Below are 19,660 nucleotides of genomic sequence, written 5' to 3'. Positions count from 1 at the left end.
AACTATGTAAATGTATGTTTAAATAATACTTAATTAGGCATTATTATAAAGTGCATTTTTAAAAAGCGCACTTAAGTATGTTAAGACCTATTGTCATTAAAGTGTAGTCTTTTTAAGTACACTTAAGTGGCCTTTAATATATTGTCTGCAAGTGCACTTTTTAAAAAGTATACTTTTAATAATTGAAGCACACAAAAAGTACACTTTTACTGCAATTAAGCACAGTTCTCATTCACAAGGGATGGACATGGGGGTAAGTGATTAATGACAAAATTTTCATTTTGGGTGACTTAATTTATTTTATTAATTCACCAGGAGTAAATCTTTAAGGATTCATTAGTTTGAATATACATTGAACCAAACACTACCATAACATCTTAGTTAATAATTCAGTATACTTAATTTTGGTAGTGACAGTAATGCTTTGCCCAAACTCTGGAATAACCTACCTAACATTGTTCGGGAGGCAGACACACTCTTGCAGTTTAAATCTAGATTGAAGACCCATCTCTTTAACCTGGCTTACACATACAATAACATACTAATACACTTCTAATATCCAAATCCGTTAAAGGATTTTTAGGCTGCATTAATTAGGAAAACCGGAACCGGGAACACTTCCCATAACACCCGATGTACTTGCTACATCATTAGAAGAATGGCATCTACGCTCATATTAGTCTGTTTCTCTCTTTTTCCGAGGTCACCGTAGCCACCAGATCCAGTCTGTATCCAAGTCAGAGGGTCACTGCAGTCACCCGGATCCAGTATGTATCCAGCCCAGATGGTGGATCAGCACCTAGAAAGGACCTCTACAGCCCTGAAAGACAGCGGAGACCAGGACTAGAGCCCCAGAGACAGATCCCCTGTAAAGACCTTGTCTCAGACGACCACCGGGACAAGACCACAGGAAACAGATGATTCTTCTGCACAACCTGACTTTGCTGCAGCCTGGAATTGAACTCCTGGTTTCGTCTGGTCAGAGGAGAACTGGCCCCCCGACTAAGCCTGGTTTCTCCCAAGGTTTTTTCTCCATTCTGTCACCGATGGAGTTTTGGATCCTTGCCGCTGTTGCCTCTGGCTTGCTTAGTTGGGGACACCTCATTTACAGCTATATCGTTGACTTGATTGCAAATTATTGCACAGATACTATTTAAACTGAACTGAGCTGCATGATGACATCACTGAATTCAATGATGAACTGCCTTTAACTGTCATTTTGCATTATTGACACACTGCTTTCCTAATTGATGTTGTTCAGTTGCTTTGACGCAATCTTTTTTGTTTAAAGCGCTATATAAATAAAGATGACTTGACTTTGGTAGCAACCACATCACATTTTAGAATTTTATACTTTTTTTCCTTGTTCTTCTGTCTTATATTGTCCTTTTTTTCCCTTTCATTTGAGGACACAGTGAGAGAGGAAATTGCTGTTCATCTGTGCTCTGCTACTATATGGTTTCTATGGCAACCTCTCCAAAATGTTGTGCTCTGAATGGCGTTTCATGAGATGTGGGGTGATTACAGTCTAGAAAGGAAGGCTGATGTTTATGTTAGCCATCGTTGTAAAGGGAAGTGTGCAGTGCTCTAATAAAAGCACACTTCCTCTCCTCATATTACGGTTATGCTGCATATCTTTTACATGTCAGAGGAAATATTTGAATCTACTGCCCCCTTCAGAGTGCACATTAAGTTAGTATCATTTGTACAGCAATGTGCTTTTATTTATGTTGTTTTAAATGTAAATTGATGATCAGTTTAGATTCCTGGGGTGTATTCCAGAAAGCATGGTTAACTTACCGTCAGCTATACCCTGAACTCTCGGTTGATTAACCCCAAACCTTGCTTTCTCAAGGTATGTGGTTCCAAAAACGCATCCAGGAGTAAGTTCATTCAACTCAGAGTATGTTTCTAGTTAAGACTCAAGACATTCTCAACAGAGCAACGAATCGACGAGTCACTATGGAAACGGACGCTAAGAAAAAGCGTGCCATGCTGCTTCTTTCTTCTTCCTTTGTTCAATGGTCGTTTACATGCTTAGTGCATATCGCCACCTAATTGATGGTTGTGTAATCATTTCTTTTTTTTCGTTTAATCTTTAATCCTTGAGAACAGGCACATGCAGAGGGTTGGTGCGGTGGGTGCTTGAGTATGGAATTATATTTGCTTCAAAAAAAATTAACGTAACCTTATAAAACTGAACGTAACTTTTTCAGAAACTATCAAAAATATACCATTACAAAAGAAGAAAAACACAATGAAAATGAAAAAAATGAACTCAGTCGCACAAATTTAACAGGCTCTTCAAATATGCTTCCTTCTTTGTTAATGTTTTTCAAAGATTCGTTTTCGCTAATCGTGGATATGTCACATAACCTGCTTTTTGGAATATCCCACTGGGGTCGCTTATATAAAAATCATTCACGATCAGTTTTGATTCTAATTTCCATTGATTTGATTATATATGCTAAATGTGAGGAACATTGTTTTTTGTTGTTGTTATTGTTTTTGTTTGTTTTTTGAGTGATCAGTTGTGCAAATTATGGGACAAATGTAAGGACCTTACCAGTGCTCTACAGCAGAAATCCATTATAATGCAGGCTATGATCAAGCAAGGTCCACTGTGGAGCACAAACTGGATTAAAATCTCAGTGGTTATGCCTCAACTTAATAGCTTTATTATAATTAAAAATAAGAAATTATGCTTGCCTAATGTCCCTGTTGAAAAAGACCAGCATATGCTGGTTAGGTATGTTAGCTGGTTCTTAGCTGGGCCTGTGCTGGTCCTAAGCTCCTGCTCAGGACCAGCACATGATCAGCTAAGAACCAGCTCAAACCAGCAGCCATGCTTCAAAACATACCTAACCAGCATATGCTCAATTTTTCAACAGGGGTATTCTCCACAATGTGGCCTTGAGGTATGATTTTAAAACTGACCCTGAAACCAGATGAGCAATTTGGTCCAAATAAGCTGGTTAATTGTGGACGAACCCACAACCAAGGGTGCAATCCAAAGGTGTCAACACTTACTATAATGACGATTATATTATAAAGTTTTGCAAGTGCATTGGTTCAGGAATGTGCTACCAGGATGGTGTGTCAATCAAAACACAAAGGATCCAGTAATCAATCCATGATCTTTATTTGTCAAGTTGCAGCACGGGAATCAACTATAGAGTTGTAAGGCAATCAAATAGAGTTGTATGGTTTCTATGAACAAGAGACAAAGAACCAATCTTAAATATAATAAGCAACATAGGAATTCAAGCAATAAGTTACAAATCATATAATCCAATTAATTTAACAATTAACAATAAGTGATCAATTTGTTTTTGCAGTTTTCTCATATAGCACACCCAGTAAGTCAAGTAACTTAAAAGTAGGTGGTACTTCTTTTTGTTTTCTCATAAACTTCAGAATTCAAGAAGGCTGTACTTTCTGAGGATGCTAAGGGGAAACTCTCAACAGCTGCTTGTGTCATTTTACTACTGTTCAGTAGGAAGCATACTTTCCCATGGCATTCTGGTGTGGTATGGTGGCTGCACTATGGCTGAGAAAAAAGCTTTGCAGAGAGTCATCAATTCCGCACAGAAAACCACTGGTGCATACGATGCATGCGATGCACACAGATTTATGACAGGCCAGAAGTATACTAAAGGACTCTTTCCACCCCGGCAACCACCTCTTCACTCTGTTGCCCTCTGGAAGACGCTACAGATCCCTCAAGACACGCACCTCCAGACTCCAAAACTGTTTTTATCCAAATCTTAGAACTGAACTCCAATTAAAAGAAGACATATGACTCAATCACAAGATTCAAAGGTTGTGGTATACTAAGGTCTATGCACTAACCACTCATACTGCTACTGGTGTAGCCGTGCAACACACTGTTATCATATTTATATGTTTATTCCTTAATTCTCTTGAATTTATTAATATTTTATTCACTACTGTACATATTTGCTACATTTGAACTATACCTATTTTACACATTTGGTATATATAATTGTTTACATTTGAACTGTATTCTGTACACCTGTTAACATTTGCACTGTTTACTTTTTCTGTCTCTGTTTACATTTAGTTAAATGTACATTTTTGTATGTATGTGTGTACTTTCAATGTGGGAGCAAAAATATTTTGTTGTACAGCTGTACAATGACAATAAAAAGCAATTCTATTCTATCCTATTCTAATATGCGTTACCAGCAGAAAGAATAAAAACAGCCTGTACTGTCTTGGGTTCCCTTTCAGTCGATCACTCTTGACAAAACGTCGGTACTTTGGGATCTTGCTTAGAGAGACCATCCACTTCGAGTGTAAACTAAACGAGCCAATGCACATTGGCATGTGATGATTGCATCCAGCTGCCATTGAGTATAACTAGGCAGCAGGTGCAATGCATACTCAGCTTTTTGCTTCGGAGCTGAGCAATCACATTGTTTTGCTCCTGACTACTCTACTGAGAGAAGATGATTGAAAGAGTTCAGTGCGCTCTTTGGAGCTCTTGGTGTTGGCGGTACCTAAAAGAGCTTTTTCCCTAAAAGAGCATTCACGGGTGCATCTTTCTAAAGACAACGTTGCGTCTGGCAAACTCGACGTTACGACTTTGTAAAGACGCTGTTGCGTCTTGCTACAGACAACATATCACCTGTGTGTTCTGGATGCGGTCATTCCTTGGCGTCGGGTGATGGTCACAATCACTGCCTCACATGTCTAGGCATTAAGTACGCTGAGATGGCATTCGTGGATGAGTCATGTTTTTACTGCGGGAAGATGACCATCTCTGAGTTGCGAGCCAAGCTCCATTACCTCCAAACTGGCGGAGCTTCGTTGCCTCTGCCTCAATCTTTTTTTCGTCATGGCGGCAGTCAGGCGGGGGCTATTTCAGGCAGTAGCACAGGCAGTCTGAGTGTAACAGTGATGGCAAACCCTCCAGGGATCCAACCCTCGGGGGACCATCACTCCTCTTGCACTCCGCAACCAGTTGAGCTGCCAAAGGAACATGTTTGACCCTCTACAAGGAGTGTACCAGCAGTATTCTTCAGCACTTCTCCCGATGATCAAATATCGATTGCTGCATCAGAGCCGAAGTTTTCTGCAGAGGAAGATTTGGCTGCGCTGCTGCCCTCTGGGACTTCTGGACCCGGAAATGACAGCTATGCTTTCTCGGGCCACCATGAGGGTAGGGCTCGAGTGGAAGCCTCCACCATGTCCCGAGCCCTAAAGGTTGGACGATTGGTTCTTTGGGGTGGCCCGCGCTGGTGCCATTCTTCCCTTGTTCCCCTGAGAGAACAGGGTGCTCGCATTCTCATACTACCTCGACAACTGGCTCATACTAGCTCAGTCTTAGGATCAGTTGTACAAACACATGGACTTGGTGCTCTCGCACCTTAGCCGGTTGGGCCTTTCTCAGTATGGAGTTGGATTCGGTCGAACAGACAGCACACCTCATGCAGTAATGTGTTCAGTCGGTGTTGAACAGTCTGAATACGTTCAAGAGCAGGACGGCGGTCCCACTAAAACAATTTCAGAGGCTCCTGGGGCATATGGCAGTTGCAGCAGCAGTCACACCACTGGGGCTGCTTCATATGAGACCGCTTCAACACTGGCTCCATGGCCGAGTCCCAAGCTTGGTGTGGCAACACAGAACTCATCAGGTCCAAGTCCCACTGGGCCTTTTTGCAGCAAGGTTGGAGCAAAGGCTGTCTCCCTCCACCCTTGAAGTCTATGTGGCTACGATTGCTGCATATCACGACCCCGTGGAAGGGAACATGTTAGGGAGGCATGACTTGGGTGTCAGGTTCCTTGGGGGGTGAGAAGATTATATTTCGGTCGATGAATCGTGCATAAAGTTTTGGCCGGCTGACTCCCAGGTAATCCTGAGGCCTCGGCCTGGCTATATGCCCAAGGTTCCTACTACCCCCTTTAGGGATCAGGTAGTGACAGAGATGGGCACTTGAGTTAGTGTCTAGGACTCGAGTTGCACTCAAGTTGCATTTTTATAGAATTCAGACTTGACTTCAGACAAGACCTGAAATGACTCCAGACTTGACTCGACTCGAGGAAAAGGACTCATGAATATTTTAAAAGCAACTCGAGTCTTAATCCTTATATAGCCTAACTGATATTCAAATGGCGGACCACATCTGCAACCCGGCATGCATCCGGACCGCGAGCTGTAACACAGCACCATTTTTAAGTAAGCAGCGCATCAGAACAGCAAAGTGGATCACATAACAAGCACTCATGGTCGTTTATGGTAAATATCTTTCAGCGCTATACAAGTTACTCTAGTATTGTTTATCTAAAGCCAAACGCGCTTTATTCAAGCCCTTTCAGCTCCATGCGCTTTCTCTCTCTCGGGACGAGCACCGGCAAAATTATAGATTACTTTCACTAAAACAGCGGAAAAAAAAACAATGCTGCAAATAGTTATTTTTCTTACTATCTATTTATCTATCTATAACCTGTTCAAACCATATGTGCGCTCTCGTTTCTGATCTACATTTACAGTAGCATTATCAATCTGTAGGCTAAAAACATTTCAAAAGAATCTTGTAATTATAATTGGGTAATTGTTAGATGGCTAGGATAGAACTTAAACTATGAAACTGCTGGTTATCTTTCTTTTCTGGTCAAGATAAGAACTTTTGATTATTGTAGACATTTTTAGTAGATTAAACTATGAAACTGCTGGTTATAGTATAGATTTCAGAATGAAAAGCCTGAATGACATTAGGGCTGATTTTGTCAATCCTTTTGTGTTCTCTCTGAAAACTTCTGAGTTCCCAGAGAACCCTTTGCATTTGCTTCTTTTGTGAAGCAAATAATATGATATAAAATTTCAATGCTTTTATGACACCTTTGTGAAAAAATTTTTTTTGGGGGGGGGGTGCAAAAACAGTTTTGCTTCCATTTTTTTTTCCATCAGCATGTCCTAATGGGCTCCATACTACAGGAGCTCTGTATGTTTCAAATATTCTATTAAAATTTCATTCTGTCTTAAAATGTAGCTTAAAATGTGTAGACAGTAGACTAACAGCAGCCTGTCTTTCATCCACTGTCAATTATAATATCAAAGTTATTTATTTATTTTATTTTATTTAGCCATTCATCAGACACTTTTATCCAAAGCGACTTACAAATGAGGACAGTGGAAGCAATTCAGCAGTTATGATGCTGTCTGTATGTTATCATTTGCTATGTTGTATGTGTGAGAGTGTCCATGTGTGTATCCAGTTTGCCAGTGGTTCTCTTATGTCTTTAATACTGAAGCTATTCAGCTGACCTGATGCAGTTGCTATATTTAGTATGGTGCATTGATGCCTTTGTCTCTGTGTGACTCCAGAATACATGGTAGAGAAATGCCTGCAAATGACACAGAGACCCAGTTTTAGTTTTTATTTTATTTATTTATTTATTTATTTACTGGTATATGAAAATTGTAAGCAAGTTAATTTATTGTCTTTAATACTGAAGCTAAAAATTTAATACTTTAATACTTGTCTTTAATACTGAATCTATTCAGCTGACCTGATACAGTTGCTATATTTAGTATAGTGCATTGATGCCTTTGCCTCTGTTTGACTCCAGAATACATTGTAGAGAAATGCCTGCAGATGACACAGTTTTATTTTATTTTATTATTATTATTATTATTATTATTTGTTTTTACTGGTATATTAAAATTGTAAGCAAGTGCATTTATTTGCTCAGACACAAAGATTAAATAAGTTTGCTGATAGTTTGCCCTCACATTTTTGAGTGAACGCCCATCATGACCACATAGTTGTTTTATCAGGCTGGAGTGACTGTGATGGATATCCCATATTCAGAGAGGCAGGAGGGAACAGGCTGTGTACTACTTAATGATGATTTTTTATTGTTGTTTTTTGTTCTCTATATGTGTGAGAACTTCGCCTGATCTCCTCACAGGTGACATACAATGAACGATATCTATAAAGCAGCGGTGAGTCTATGCATTTTTTTTGGCCAAATCTTCCAAATAACACTTTCTTGGCTTTTTTGCCTTTAAAACAAAGTTTGACAATAATACATTTTTCATAAATAGTTGTAACTACAGTATTATAACATCATAAAACTTACCTATTCAAGGTTGCACTTTTGAAAAATGGTGTGTTATTTCTAATTTTGTTTGTGTGGTTTTTTTGTTTGTTTGTTTGTTTTTTTTGTTTGTTTTTTTACATTGTCATTGTCTTTAATTTGCAGTAAAAAGATTAAATTAGTCCTTTGGGGTAAGACGGCCCTCCAGAACTGGCATAGAAGGCTGTTATTATTATTAAATGTTATTTACTTTTAATTTTATTTTCATGTTAATTCATGGGGTTATTATTCAGTAATTGTTTGACTGTAAGTCATATAATAAATTTACCTTATATGATCCAATTTATTTTACTGAAATTCTACTTTGTCTGTTAGCAGTTATTCAAATGTTCAACTAAATTTTAAAAACTCAATTTTAAATAGAGTATTTAATTTAGTATTTTACATTAATGGCAATATATAAAAAAGAACTAAATTAACAAAGGTTTATTTATTTCTCTTAAAAGCACATTGGCTAATCCTTCTGTACATGCCAAATTTCTATCTAAATATGTTACCATTTAAAAGTAAAGGCACATTGTTCTTAAGGGGGCATCTTCCCCCAACTTACCTTATAATGCATTAGTATAGCACATTTCATTTGACATTTAGTGCTGATCATGTGTTGTAATCAACTGTACCGTTTAAAGGTAACCGTGAATATCCACGAACAGTTACATTCATTACAGCTGTGAAAAAAAGTAAATATTATAAAAATTACAAACAAAAACTATTATGAAAACATACTTATTATAAGGTGCATTATAAGGCTTCACAAATTACATTGTTTAATAGAAAGAGGGAATATCTGAGGATAAGATTATATTTTAACGATTTATACAACTACGTATAAACGGTCAAACTATAATACAACATTATTTTCTCTATTGCGGCAACAATGACTCACACTTAGAATGCAATTATAATGTATAAATGTTAGTCATACAGGATAGTACATCACTCAACTGGCTAACTTTATGCCTTAAGGGTTAAAAAAAGACAACTGAATATAGCTTGACTCTTGAGTATTATCAGAGTTAGATAAGAGCTACTTGAGAGAGCAGAGATACTATCATTCATGACTACACATGGAGCACCGCCTACCTCCCATGGCTAATTTTGGCATGCTTTGCTCAGCCGTGCATGCATGTCTGGCGCTTAAGATAAAACACTTAAAGTCAGATTCCAGCATTGACTGAGACTGTGTGTGTATCTCCACTGATCTCTCTGAGATGTACAAGAGACTGTGAGTCTGGGAGGAACATCCTGACATGTTTATGTCACACTATTCTGGTGGTTTGTGTTGGATCCGACATAGGACTTAGACAGTAACTTACTTAAGCAGCTGTCTCATGAGTTAGCTTTGCCGGATTACCCATCCATTGTCATGCCACCTCATATCATGTCCTTTATCTGCGGTTTGTTATTTTTAACTCCAGAGTACCGTGTACTGCGTGTAATCCGCATTACTCAGATCTAACCTCAGTCTGTTTTTGGATAAAATATTGGTTTGGACAAAACCAAACATGATGCTTGTAAGGATACAGCTTTTAAATAGCCCATATGTAAATACATGTACATATATTAAACGTCCATATATGAAATATTGTCATATATTGTCAAGTAAAACATATTGAAATTAGAAATTGGAACAAATTTATTTATATATATATATATATATATATATATATATATATATATATATATATATATATATATATATATATATATATATATATATATATACAGTACATATACATTACCATATAAACATCCAGATTTTTTGTAGATTCTATTTTGTGTGTGTGTGTATTTTTTTTAATCAAGCTGCATATATAAATAATTATTGTTGTATTGTTGACATATGGTTGCTACATGTAATACCATATTTTAAAAAAAATCATCATATAGATATTATTAACACATGCATACTTATTTATGATTGACTGGTGATGCTGTTAATGTAGTACTGTTTATTTATAGATATTTATAATTTATATATTTCGTTAATTCTTTACACATTATTATTTTTTTATTATTATTTTATTTTATTAGATCCTTTGATTTGATAGATATATTTAATATTTTAGTTCATGTTTGTTGCTACAAAAATATCACACAAATCATGTCATTATTTGGTTGCAGGGTTTAGTAACATGGTCTCAAGAATGGCAAAAACCCATTTAAAATAAATGTAAATCCTTCCACTGACCAAAATGATTGTGATATATGTGTGGATGCTTGTTTGCGGTAATGTGTGTAGAGTATATTGTGTGTGTATACAGTATGACTATTGAACCATGAATATCTTCAACAGGCAGAACAGCTCACCGATGAGCAGAAGAATGGTATGGTATAATACTGGTGGTATGGTGTAATGCATCAAACAGCATTTGGTCTCAGAATGGCCATGAACATTATGTTTTATATTCTACAATGCCTCTGGATTACACCTTTTTTTTTGCTACATACAGTGCTGTGAAAAAAAAAAAGTAAATTACAACAATGTAAAATGAAAATGAAAATGAGGAATGGCCTACTTTAAGTCCCCGGACATTTTTCAACTGGATTTGAGAGCTGGACTTTACGTTGGCCATTCCAAGTCATTTCTTTGTGTTCTTGCATGATTTGGGTGATTGTGTTGAAAGAAGTTGTGAAGAGCTTTGTGTATTTCATGTCATTTCTTTGTGTTCTTCTTTTGGACTTTGTTTAAAGACTGTTCAAAGCCCTCTCCATTTGTAGTTTATTTTACATACAATGGAATGATAGAACAGCTTTTTCACAGTACTGTACGTTTATGAATTTGAAGCACTTGTAACATTGCAGGACTACCAGTAAAAATAATATATAATAATATATAAAATATATATATATATATATATATATATATATATATATATATATGTATATATATATATATATATATGTATTTAACACCTGTGCCCAGCTAATAAAAACAAATAAATTATTCATAGCCTATGTGCAATAATGACTTACTAAACTGACTCACACTATCAATATGTGATCCTGGACCACAAAACCAGTCATAAAGGTAAATTTTTTAAGATAAGCTTTCCATTGATGTATGGTTTGTTACAACTATTTGAAAATCTGGAATCTGAGGGTGCAAAAAAATCTAAATATTGAGAAAATCACCTTTAAAGTTGTCCAAATGAAGTTCTTAGCAATGTATATTTCTAATCAAAAATTAAGTTTTGATATATTTATGGTAGCGAATTTACAAAATATCTTCATGGAATATGATCTTTACTTAATGTCCTAATGGTTTTTGGCATAAAAGAAAAACTTATAATTTTGACACATATAATGTATTGTTGGTTTTTGCTACAAATTATCCCCGTGCTACTTATGACTGCTTTTGTGCTCCAGGGTCACATATTTTTAAGTGGCTAATGCGAGATAAACTATACTGTAAACTAAAGTTCTGTGTTGGTGTTTTTTAGAGTTCCGTGCAGCATTTGATATTTTCGTTCAGGATGCTGAGGATGGATGCATCAGCACTAAAGAGCTCGGGAAGGTGATGAGGATGCTGGGTCAGAACCCCACGCCGGAGGAACTCCAAGAGATGATTGATGAGGTGGATGAAGACGGTAAATCCAGAACAATCCAGAACATTCCAGAAACTAACTTCTAGCTAACTTCATTTACTCACCCTCCTGTTGCTCCAAACTTAGCATAAAAATAATCTTTATATCTACCAAGTAGTGTGTTAATTTTTTTGTTTATCGACATCTTTACCATTGTTACTAATTTTTTATATTTAACTGATTAATAATTGAAAAACAATAGGAACATTCTAGAGGGAAAAACAAAAGACTGTAGAATTAAAATCTCTTAACATGAAATGTCACAACTTATTAAAAATCGAGGTGTTTGAAAGAAGAACCATTTTCGGTTCCACAAAGAATCATTCAGTCAAAGGTTCTTTAAAGAACCCTCTCTTTCTTACCTTTTTATAATCTGAAGAGCCTTCGTTCGCCAAAAAGAAGCTTTTGTGAAACAGAAAGGTTCTTTAGATGTTAAAGGTTCTTTATGCATCCATTTTGACAAAAAGGTTCTTCTATGGCATTGTGAAACACCTTTATTTTTAAGAGTATACTGTCATTAAAATTAAAAAATAAGCTTGTGCTATAATGATTGTTGGTGTACTTATGCAGGCAGTGGTACAGTGGATTTCGAGGAGTTTTTGGTCATGATGGTGAGGTGCATGAAAGATGATAGCAAAGGAAAATCAGAGGAAGAACTGGCAGAACTCTTCCGTATGTTTGATAAGTATGTTTTGGTCTTAAACTCAACTAAGAGAACTGACCTGCGGTGGGTTTAGGGGTTTCTGATGGGTTTTGATTGTATTTGGACAGGAATGCAGATGGTTACATTGATCTTGATGAACTGAAGCTGATGCTGGAAGCTACAGGTGAAACCATCACTGAAGATGACATTGAGGAGCTAATGAGGGATGGAGACAAAAACAATGATGGGAAAATTGATTATGATGGTAAGAATGCATTGTGTTTCAAGCAAGCTATCTGGTATTAAAAGAAAAAAAAAAAAAAAACAGTGAAACAGGGTGATGCAAATGTATCCCAATGTGTCCCTTTTCCATCATTTTCACTATCCTTCTATTGCAGAGTTCTTGGAGTTCATGAAAGGGGTGGAATAAAAAATGAAGAAATGTCTTCCTGGTGTTTCTCCCTGGACTGTCTGAGCACAAAAGCAGAGTTAATATTCAAGCTTGATGAGAGAGATCAACAGAGAGTCTATGATATATTTTATTATTGTGCTTATCATTTTCAGCACAATATTTTCAGAAGATTAAATTATTTTACATGTGTGTAAAAATTAAATTCAAGGCCAATTTGTGTAGATTTAAGACTTTGATTGGGTTTCATTTGTCTCATACATACATCTATTATAAATATTTAGGAAATTAGTCATACTTCCATAATGTAACAAAATCACAATACACTGACCAGACTTGGAATCTGAGCCTATAAATGTTATCAGTTTCCTTCTACCGCAGACTGGAAAGAAAAAACTATTCCAGAGACATTACCATAATCCACATCTGTCAATCTATTTTAGCAAAGTCTGTGTTTAAATTTCCAGCCTATCTGTCAAATTTAACAAAATGTTACCTAACGTCCACTTGTCTGCGAAAATAAAGCATTTGAGAATTTTGCTTTGTTTTAATTATTGAACCATGCATTGAAACATTGAGAATGAGTTACAGTTGTACTCATAAGATTACATACAACCTTGATGAATATGCAAATATGTTAATAATTTTAACCAAGTAAGAGGGATCATGAAAATTGCATGTTATTTTTACTTAGTACTGCCCTGAATAAGCTATTTCACACAACAGATGTTTACATATACTCCCCAAGACAAAATAATAACTGAATTCATAAAAATAAATGACCCCGTTCAAAAGTTTACATACCCTTGAATCCTAATAATCTGTTTTGTTTCCTGGATGATCCACAACTGTTTTTCTGTGTTGTGATTGTTGTACATGAGTCCCCTTGTTCTTTAGAAAAACCCTCCATCTCCTGCACAATCTTTTATTTTCCAGCATCTTCTGCATATTTGATCCCTTTCCAGCAGTGACTGTATGATTTTCACATTGAGGACAACTGAGGGATTCATACACAGCTATTACAAAAGGTGGAAAGTTTTACTGATGCTCAACAAGGCAACACAATGCATTAAGTGCCCGGGGGTGTAAACTTTTGAACAGGATGATGAAGTGTAAATTTGAGTTATTTTGTTTAAGATTCAAGGGTATGTTGAATGGGGTCATTTTTATAAATTCAGTTATTATTTTGTCTTATGGAGAATATATAAACATCTGTTATGTGAAATTGCTTATTCAGGACGGTATTACACAAACAATAACAGTAACAATTTTCATGATCCCTCTTATTTTGTTAAAATTAATAACATTTTGCATATTCTGCAAAGAGCATGTAAATGTATGAGCATAACTGTATACTAGCATCTCTAGCTGTAAGTGACAGTATTTATGAGTTGGTTAGGTGTGTTCTTCGAATGGCTAAAACATGACTGCTTTGTTGACTGAGATTCAGTCCCCTAAAAAGCGAGCAATGAGACACACCACCCTGACCAAGACACTAAACCTCAGGTTACTCCAGGAGGACTTAACCTGTAAGAAGTGAACTTCAAATCTGTTTGAATAAAAGTGTTTGCTAAATGACTATAGTGATTTTTTTACTAATTGAGTGGCAAAAAGAAAAAAAACATCTGCCTTTTTGAGAGTATTTACTTTGCGTTATTCAGGTCCTCTCATGCTTATCTTATCAGAGAGCTCTTCTTTCACTGCAGCCTAAGCTAGTCAAGGAATGTGCGAAAGAAAAGCAGATGGCTATAGTATAAGACACAAATAGTATTGTGACACAGAAGGGCTTGGGTTCTGGCAGCAGAGGCCCTGCAGCAGGACAAATGGGTGACAACCCGGTGACATAGCAGCTAATGACACCACTGCCATTCCTGTGAGGATTCACAACAGTTTCTCCTTCATCAGAATTGGTCAGTGCGACACAGATTGGCAGCAGATATTACTTCAGTGTTTGCTTTTTAAATCCCAGTTAAAACTGTAAGGAAAAACAGGAAGGAGATGTATTAAGAGGCGTAAAAGAGACAGAAGCTGAAAAGGTAGACTCACGAGCAAAGCTGATTTAAAATTATAGTTCACCCCAAAATAAAAGTTCTGTCATCATTTACTCACCCTCAGGTTGTTTCCACGTTCTTCAAAATATCTTCTATATCTTCTACTTGAAGGGGAGTAAATGATGACAGAGGTTTCATTTTTGGGGCCCATCTCTTTAGCCATAGTGGGTGGGTGACTAGAAGTCAAAAATGAACAAAGAACATTCAGATTTTCAAGCAAATTGTTTGGCAGAATCTAAAATAACAGTTGGATGAGATGAATACAGAAATACACATAAAGTCCAAGATGCTACTGTTCAAATAGAAGAAGCCACTCGTCCATTCTTGAAGGGGGAGCAACAGGAAGATATCCAGGAGAAACTGAGGTTATGATAAGAGGAACAGTGTCTAACCCCCGTGGCACAGAAAATGTTGATTATCAGCTATTCAATATCAGCATGCATTGAGGAATTATGGCTATGGGAAAATATATATAAATTCCACTCCTGACATGCAAAGTGTACTGACTGAATAGGGTATGTATAGGGTTAAAATGAGCCTTTCTGATATAAGTAGTGCTAACTTGTGCACCGCATCTCATTTTAGGTAGTTTGTTTTCTTCTTTTTTATTTCATTGGAGATCAAAGGGCCCCACCTTGTGGCTGCTCCACCTCATTGTCACAAATGTTTCCTCTGTATTGCAAGTTTGTCAAAAGAAAGTCTATTTCAGGTTTCTGATATCCTATCTTTAAATGTGAATGGGCTAAATTTAAAGGAGTAAGCTGGTAATTAAATTAAAGAAAGCACATTCAGTGATGAACATGAAAACTAATTACATGGGTTTTCATTACACTTTTTATTTATCATATAAAGCAGGTAAGAAAAGTGAAGTCGCAAAACAGGCAATCCCACAATATTATTCAGAGAACCATGCACATTACTGATCATATGAAAAAAAAAAAGTAAAGCAGCCATTGTCAGCCCCGATTCGGCCCACATCTGGCTCGCATGGATTTCACGCGGCCAGATGTGGGTCGGATCTGAGCCAACACTATGTTGCTGTCTGGGTTGATTCTGTCAGTTGGGAATTTCTTTATCAAGTTATGGATAGCTTTGGATTCAGTATAGCATCAACTGTAGCATTTTAAATTCAGTTGTTTTACAATGAGGATGCAGATAGATCCGTCCCATTAGACTCTTTATGTTTTTTTATTGAACCATTGGCTCAAACAATTAGTGATCATATGAAGAGAAAAAAAAAAGGATACAAAATCTATTTATATGCAGGTGATGTACTGGTAACATTACCAAACCCAGACTCAGAAGTACCTTTGTTGATGAACATCTTAAAGACATATTAGAGCTATTGATACTGAACTTTGTTCCCACACAAGAACTGGCAAATAAGTATCATTTTTCTACATATTCAGGATCCTGGGATGTATTTATTGAAGGATTTGTCATCTTTGTACACTTTAAATTACATAAAATAAATAAGAACATTTATAAAGATTAAGACAGATGACAAGACAAGACTTTGCTTGCCCTAGACAGGATATCCTACTCAGATTACACTGGGTAACGTTGCTGCGTAAACGATTGTATTTTGTGCAGTTTTTCACACATAGGCTACATGATATTATTTTTATGTGAGATATCTTTTTTTTGAGAAAATTTTTGTCTATAGAAACTGCTGTCAAATAAATCATTTGTCAAAAAAAAAAAAAAAAAAAAAACTTTTGCAAACAAGCCCTAGGTTATCCGCTCAATCTGAAAAAAAAAAAAAAAAAAAAAAACTGCAGTACAATTCTCTGGAATTCTCCAGGTCAAAAATAATAAGAAATTTAGAAATTTACCCTTTGGGAAGCTAAAACAGGGTTGTTTAGAAAAGGGGCCTGTCCAAATGTACCTAAAAGCCTATAAAGCCTAAACAAAAACTCAAAACTGGTAAACACATGCGACAATTAAGTGATTTTAAACAAGCATGCAAAGTTTTAGGAAGATCAGACCACAGTTGCCTGGTCCTATAACAGTCATATATGTTAAAAAAACATATTTCTGTTGTAAATTACCTGGATTTGCCAAAAAATGCTTTTTAAGTCATTGATTTAGGTGGATACAGACTTGCTAAAGAATATGTAATGTGTTATTTCATATGTGCTTAAATGCCTTAAAGTGCATGAACCCTGGTAATTGCTACTTGCAGCTATATTTCACCTTGCAATTACCGAGAGAGAAGGGAGGCATGGCATTATAGTGAGATTATCAGTTAGCCACTCAGTTAAGATCGGTGCTATCGAAACTCTGTGTCAGATTGGAAAAAGATATAGATTTGGACACACCAGTTCAGTTCCAGGTTGTCTACACCTGGTGAAAGTGATATACAGTACACTCACTGGCCACTTTATTAGGTACACCTTGCTAGTACCTGGTTGAACCCCCTTTTACCTTCAGAACTGCCTTAATTCTTCGTGGCATAGATTCAACAAGGTGTTGGAAACATTCCTCAGAGATTTTGGTGCATATTGTCATGATAGCATCACGCAGTTGCTGCAGATTTGTCTGCTGCACATCCATGATGCAAATCTCCCGTTCCACCACATCCCAAAAGGTGCTCTATTGGATTGAGATCAAGTGACTGTGGAGGCCATTTGAGTAAAGTGAAACCAGTCTGAGATCATTTGAGCTTTGTGATATGGTGCATTATCCTGCTGGAAGTAGCTATCAGAAGATGGGTACACTGTAGTCATAAAGGGATGGACATGGTCAGCAACGATACTCAGGTAGGCTGTGGCATTTAAACAATGCTCAATTTGTACTAAGGGGCCCAAAGTGTGCCAAGAAAATATCCCCCACACCATTACACCACCACCACCAGCCTGAACCATTGAGTCAAGGCAGTATGGATCCATGCTTTTATGTTCTTTATGCCAAATTCTGATCCTACCATCTGAATGTCGCAGCAGACTCATCAGACAAGGCAACGTTTTTCCAATCTTCTATTGTCCAATTTTTGTGAGCCTGTGTGAATTGTAGCCTCTGTTTCCTGTTCTTAGCTGGCAGGAGTGGCACCCAGTGTGGTCTTCTGCTGCTGGAGCCCATCTGCTTCAGGGTTCAGCGTGTTGTGTGTTCTATTCTGCATACCTTGGTTGTAACGAGTCGTTATTTGAGTTACTGTTGCCTTTCTATCATCTATAACCAGTCTGCCCATTCTCCTCTGACCTCTGACATCAACAAGTCATTTTCGTCCACACAACTGCCGCTCACTGGATATTTTCTCTTTTTCGGACCATTCTCTGTAAACCCTAGAGATGGTTGTGCGTGAAAATCCCAGTAGATCAGAAGTTTTTGAAATACTGACCAGCCCATCTGGCACCAACAACCATTCCACGTCCAAAGTCACTTAAATCCCCTTTCTTCCCCATTCTGATGCTTGGTTTGAACTTCAGCAAGTCATCTTCACCACATCTAGATGCCTAAATGCATTGAGTTGCTGCCATGTGATTGGCTGATTAGCAGTTTGTTTTACCAAGCAATTGAATAGGTGTACCTTATAAAGTGGCCGGTTAGTATATATCTATTACATAATCTGTTTGAGGTGGATAAATGCCTCCAGCTTCATAAAGAGGTACAGGGCTGTGATCAACACTGTGCTCCACCTTTGTATGACCACAGATATACAGTAGGGTCTGGACCTCCCATGGCATTAGCACCCTTTGAAAAATTTTGTAAAACGCTCTCCAATAAACCATGTTGGACCTCACAAAGACTGAACAGTTGCCACAGCGAATAATCTACGTCCACTGTTTAGGCAGACACTTACAGACACTTTTTACAGCATATTTATGTTTTCGTCTTTATTTGCTTAGAAGCACTTACACACTTGAACTGTCCATAGAAGCTCAATCATTAGCTTTCTGTGCATAGAAGCTTCACCGTGACTTGTAAGTAAAATGTCTAATACATTAAGAACTGTCTTTCTGTATTGTAAATAAGTTTTCATTTCACATGTTAAAAGCATTCAAGAACAAGTTTCGTGGCATAAGTTGCAAAAAACAAACTCTCCTAAGGAAAGAAGCTTTAGGCAGATTATGCATGGGGCAACTTTTTGAGCAATGTTGCCGTCAATGGGCATCCAGGTGAGACACAGGGCCCACGAATGATCCAAAATATCCAGACAGAAATTTGTTACCCGTTCTCAATGGGAAAGTGCTCAAAAAGTTGCCCTGTGTATCATCAGCCTTGATGTTATTAGTGTTAACATTAAAATTGAAATTGTTTAGCCATGAGAACTGGTTCTGGTGGTGTAGCATGGGTTCTTCCAAGGCTTTTATTCTCCTGTTACCAACAAAAATGTTATATTTCTTTCCCTGCCACTGCTCATCCTGTAGATTTCCCTATGTATGCATAGTTCTCTCAACTGAAAATAATCTTTATGCATTTATGTACATGATATCAACATGAACACAATTTAATTAAATTATAGCTGTCAAAGAAGCTATAAAAGTTTAATCGTAACTGTGATTTAGAGAAGGACTATTTACAGATCAAATTGGATGAGAAGAGACTGTATCTCCAGGCTGAATTTATTTATAATTTAAATTTTTTTTAAAGAGAAGGCTATTGAGTATGTATGCAAATTCAAGCCATTATACAGTAGCACATTAATGTTTCTGAGCCCTCTGCCAGTTCTGAGTCTATTCACTGTATGTGTTGAATTCTGGCCTTTTGCAAGTGTTCTGTGCTGACTCTGAGACAAGTTACAATATAATCAAATGTTTTGAAACCTGGACAATAACCATATTCATAACCACAAACTGTCAGCTAAAACTACATAAGTTGAATGACATTTTTTACCAAAAGG

At 36.9% G+C, this 19,660-nt stretch overlaps 1 protein-coding gene across 1 annotated transcript; it reads left to right on the top strand.

Moving 5' to 3' along the window:
- The first annotated feature begins 7,896 nt into the window (after positions 1 to 7,896).
- LOC109085893 (troponin C, slow skeletal and cardiac muscles) lies at positions 7,897 to 13,305 on the top strand. Its single transcript, XM_019100386.2, has 6 exons — positions 7,897 to 7,972; positions 10,424 to 10,454; positions 11,571 to 11,717; positions 12,285 to 12,399; positions 12,486 to 12,622; positions 12,756 to 13,305. The coding sequence occupies exons 1-6, from the start codon at positions 7,949 to 7,951 to the stop codon at positions 12,785 to 12,787; spliced, it is 486 nt and encodes a 161-aa protein (XP_018955931.1). The 5' UTR covers positions 7,897 to 7,948; the 3' UTR covers positions 12,788 to 13,305.
- Positions 13,306 to 19,660: the final 6,355 nt, after the last annotated feature.

This window comes from Cyprinus carpio, chromosome B23, assembly GCF_018340385.1.
Source record: "Cyprinus carpio isolate SPL01 chromosome B23, ASM1834038v1, whole genome shotgun sequence".
In the NCBI taxonomy this organism is placed as follows: Eukaryota; Metazoa; Chordata; class Actinopteri; order Cypriniformes; family Cyprinidae; genus Cyprinus; species Cyprinus carpio.
The sequence above is the reverse complement of the archived record's forward strand: the minus strand, read 5'-3'. Positions and strand labels throughout refer to the sequence as shown.

Bases quoted from the DNA above. Each gene is read 5' to 3' on its own strand.
- LOC109085893 (XM_019100386.2), top strand. From the start codon at position 7,949: ATGAACGATATCTATAAAGCAGCG. The intron at 7,973-10,423 runs GTGAGTCTATGC...TATCTTCAACAG, and splicing joins ACGATATCTATAAAGCAGCG to GCAGAACAGCTCACCGATGA. The intron at 11,718-12,284 runs GTAAATCCAGAA...GTACTTATGCAG, and splicing joins TGATGAGGTGGATGAAGACG to GCAGTGGTACAGTGGATTTC.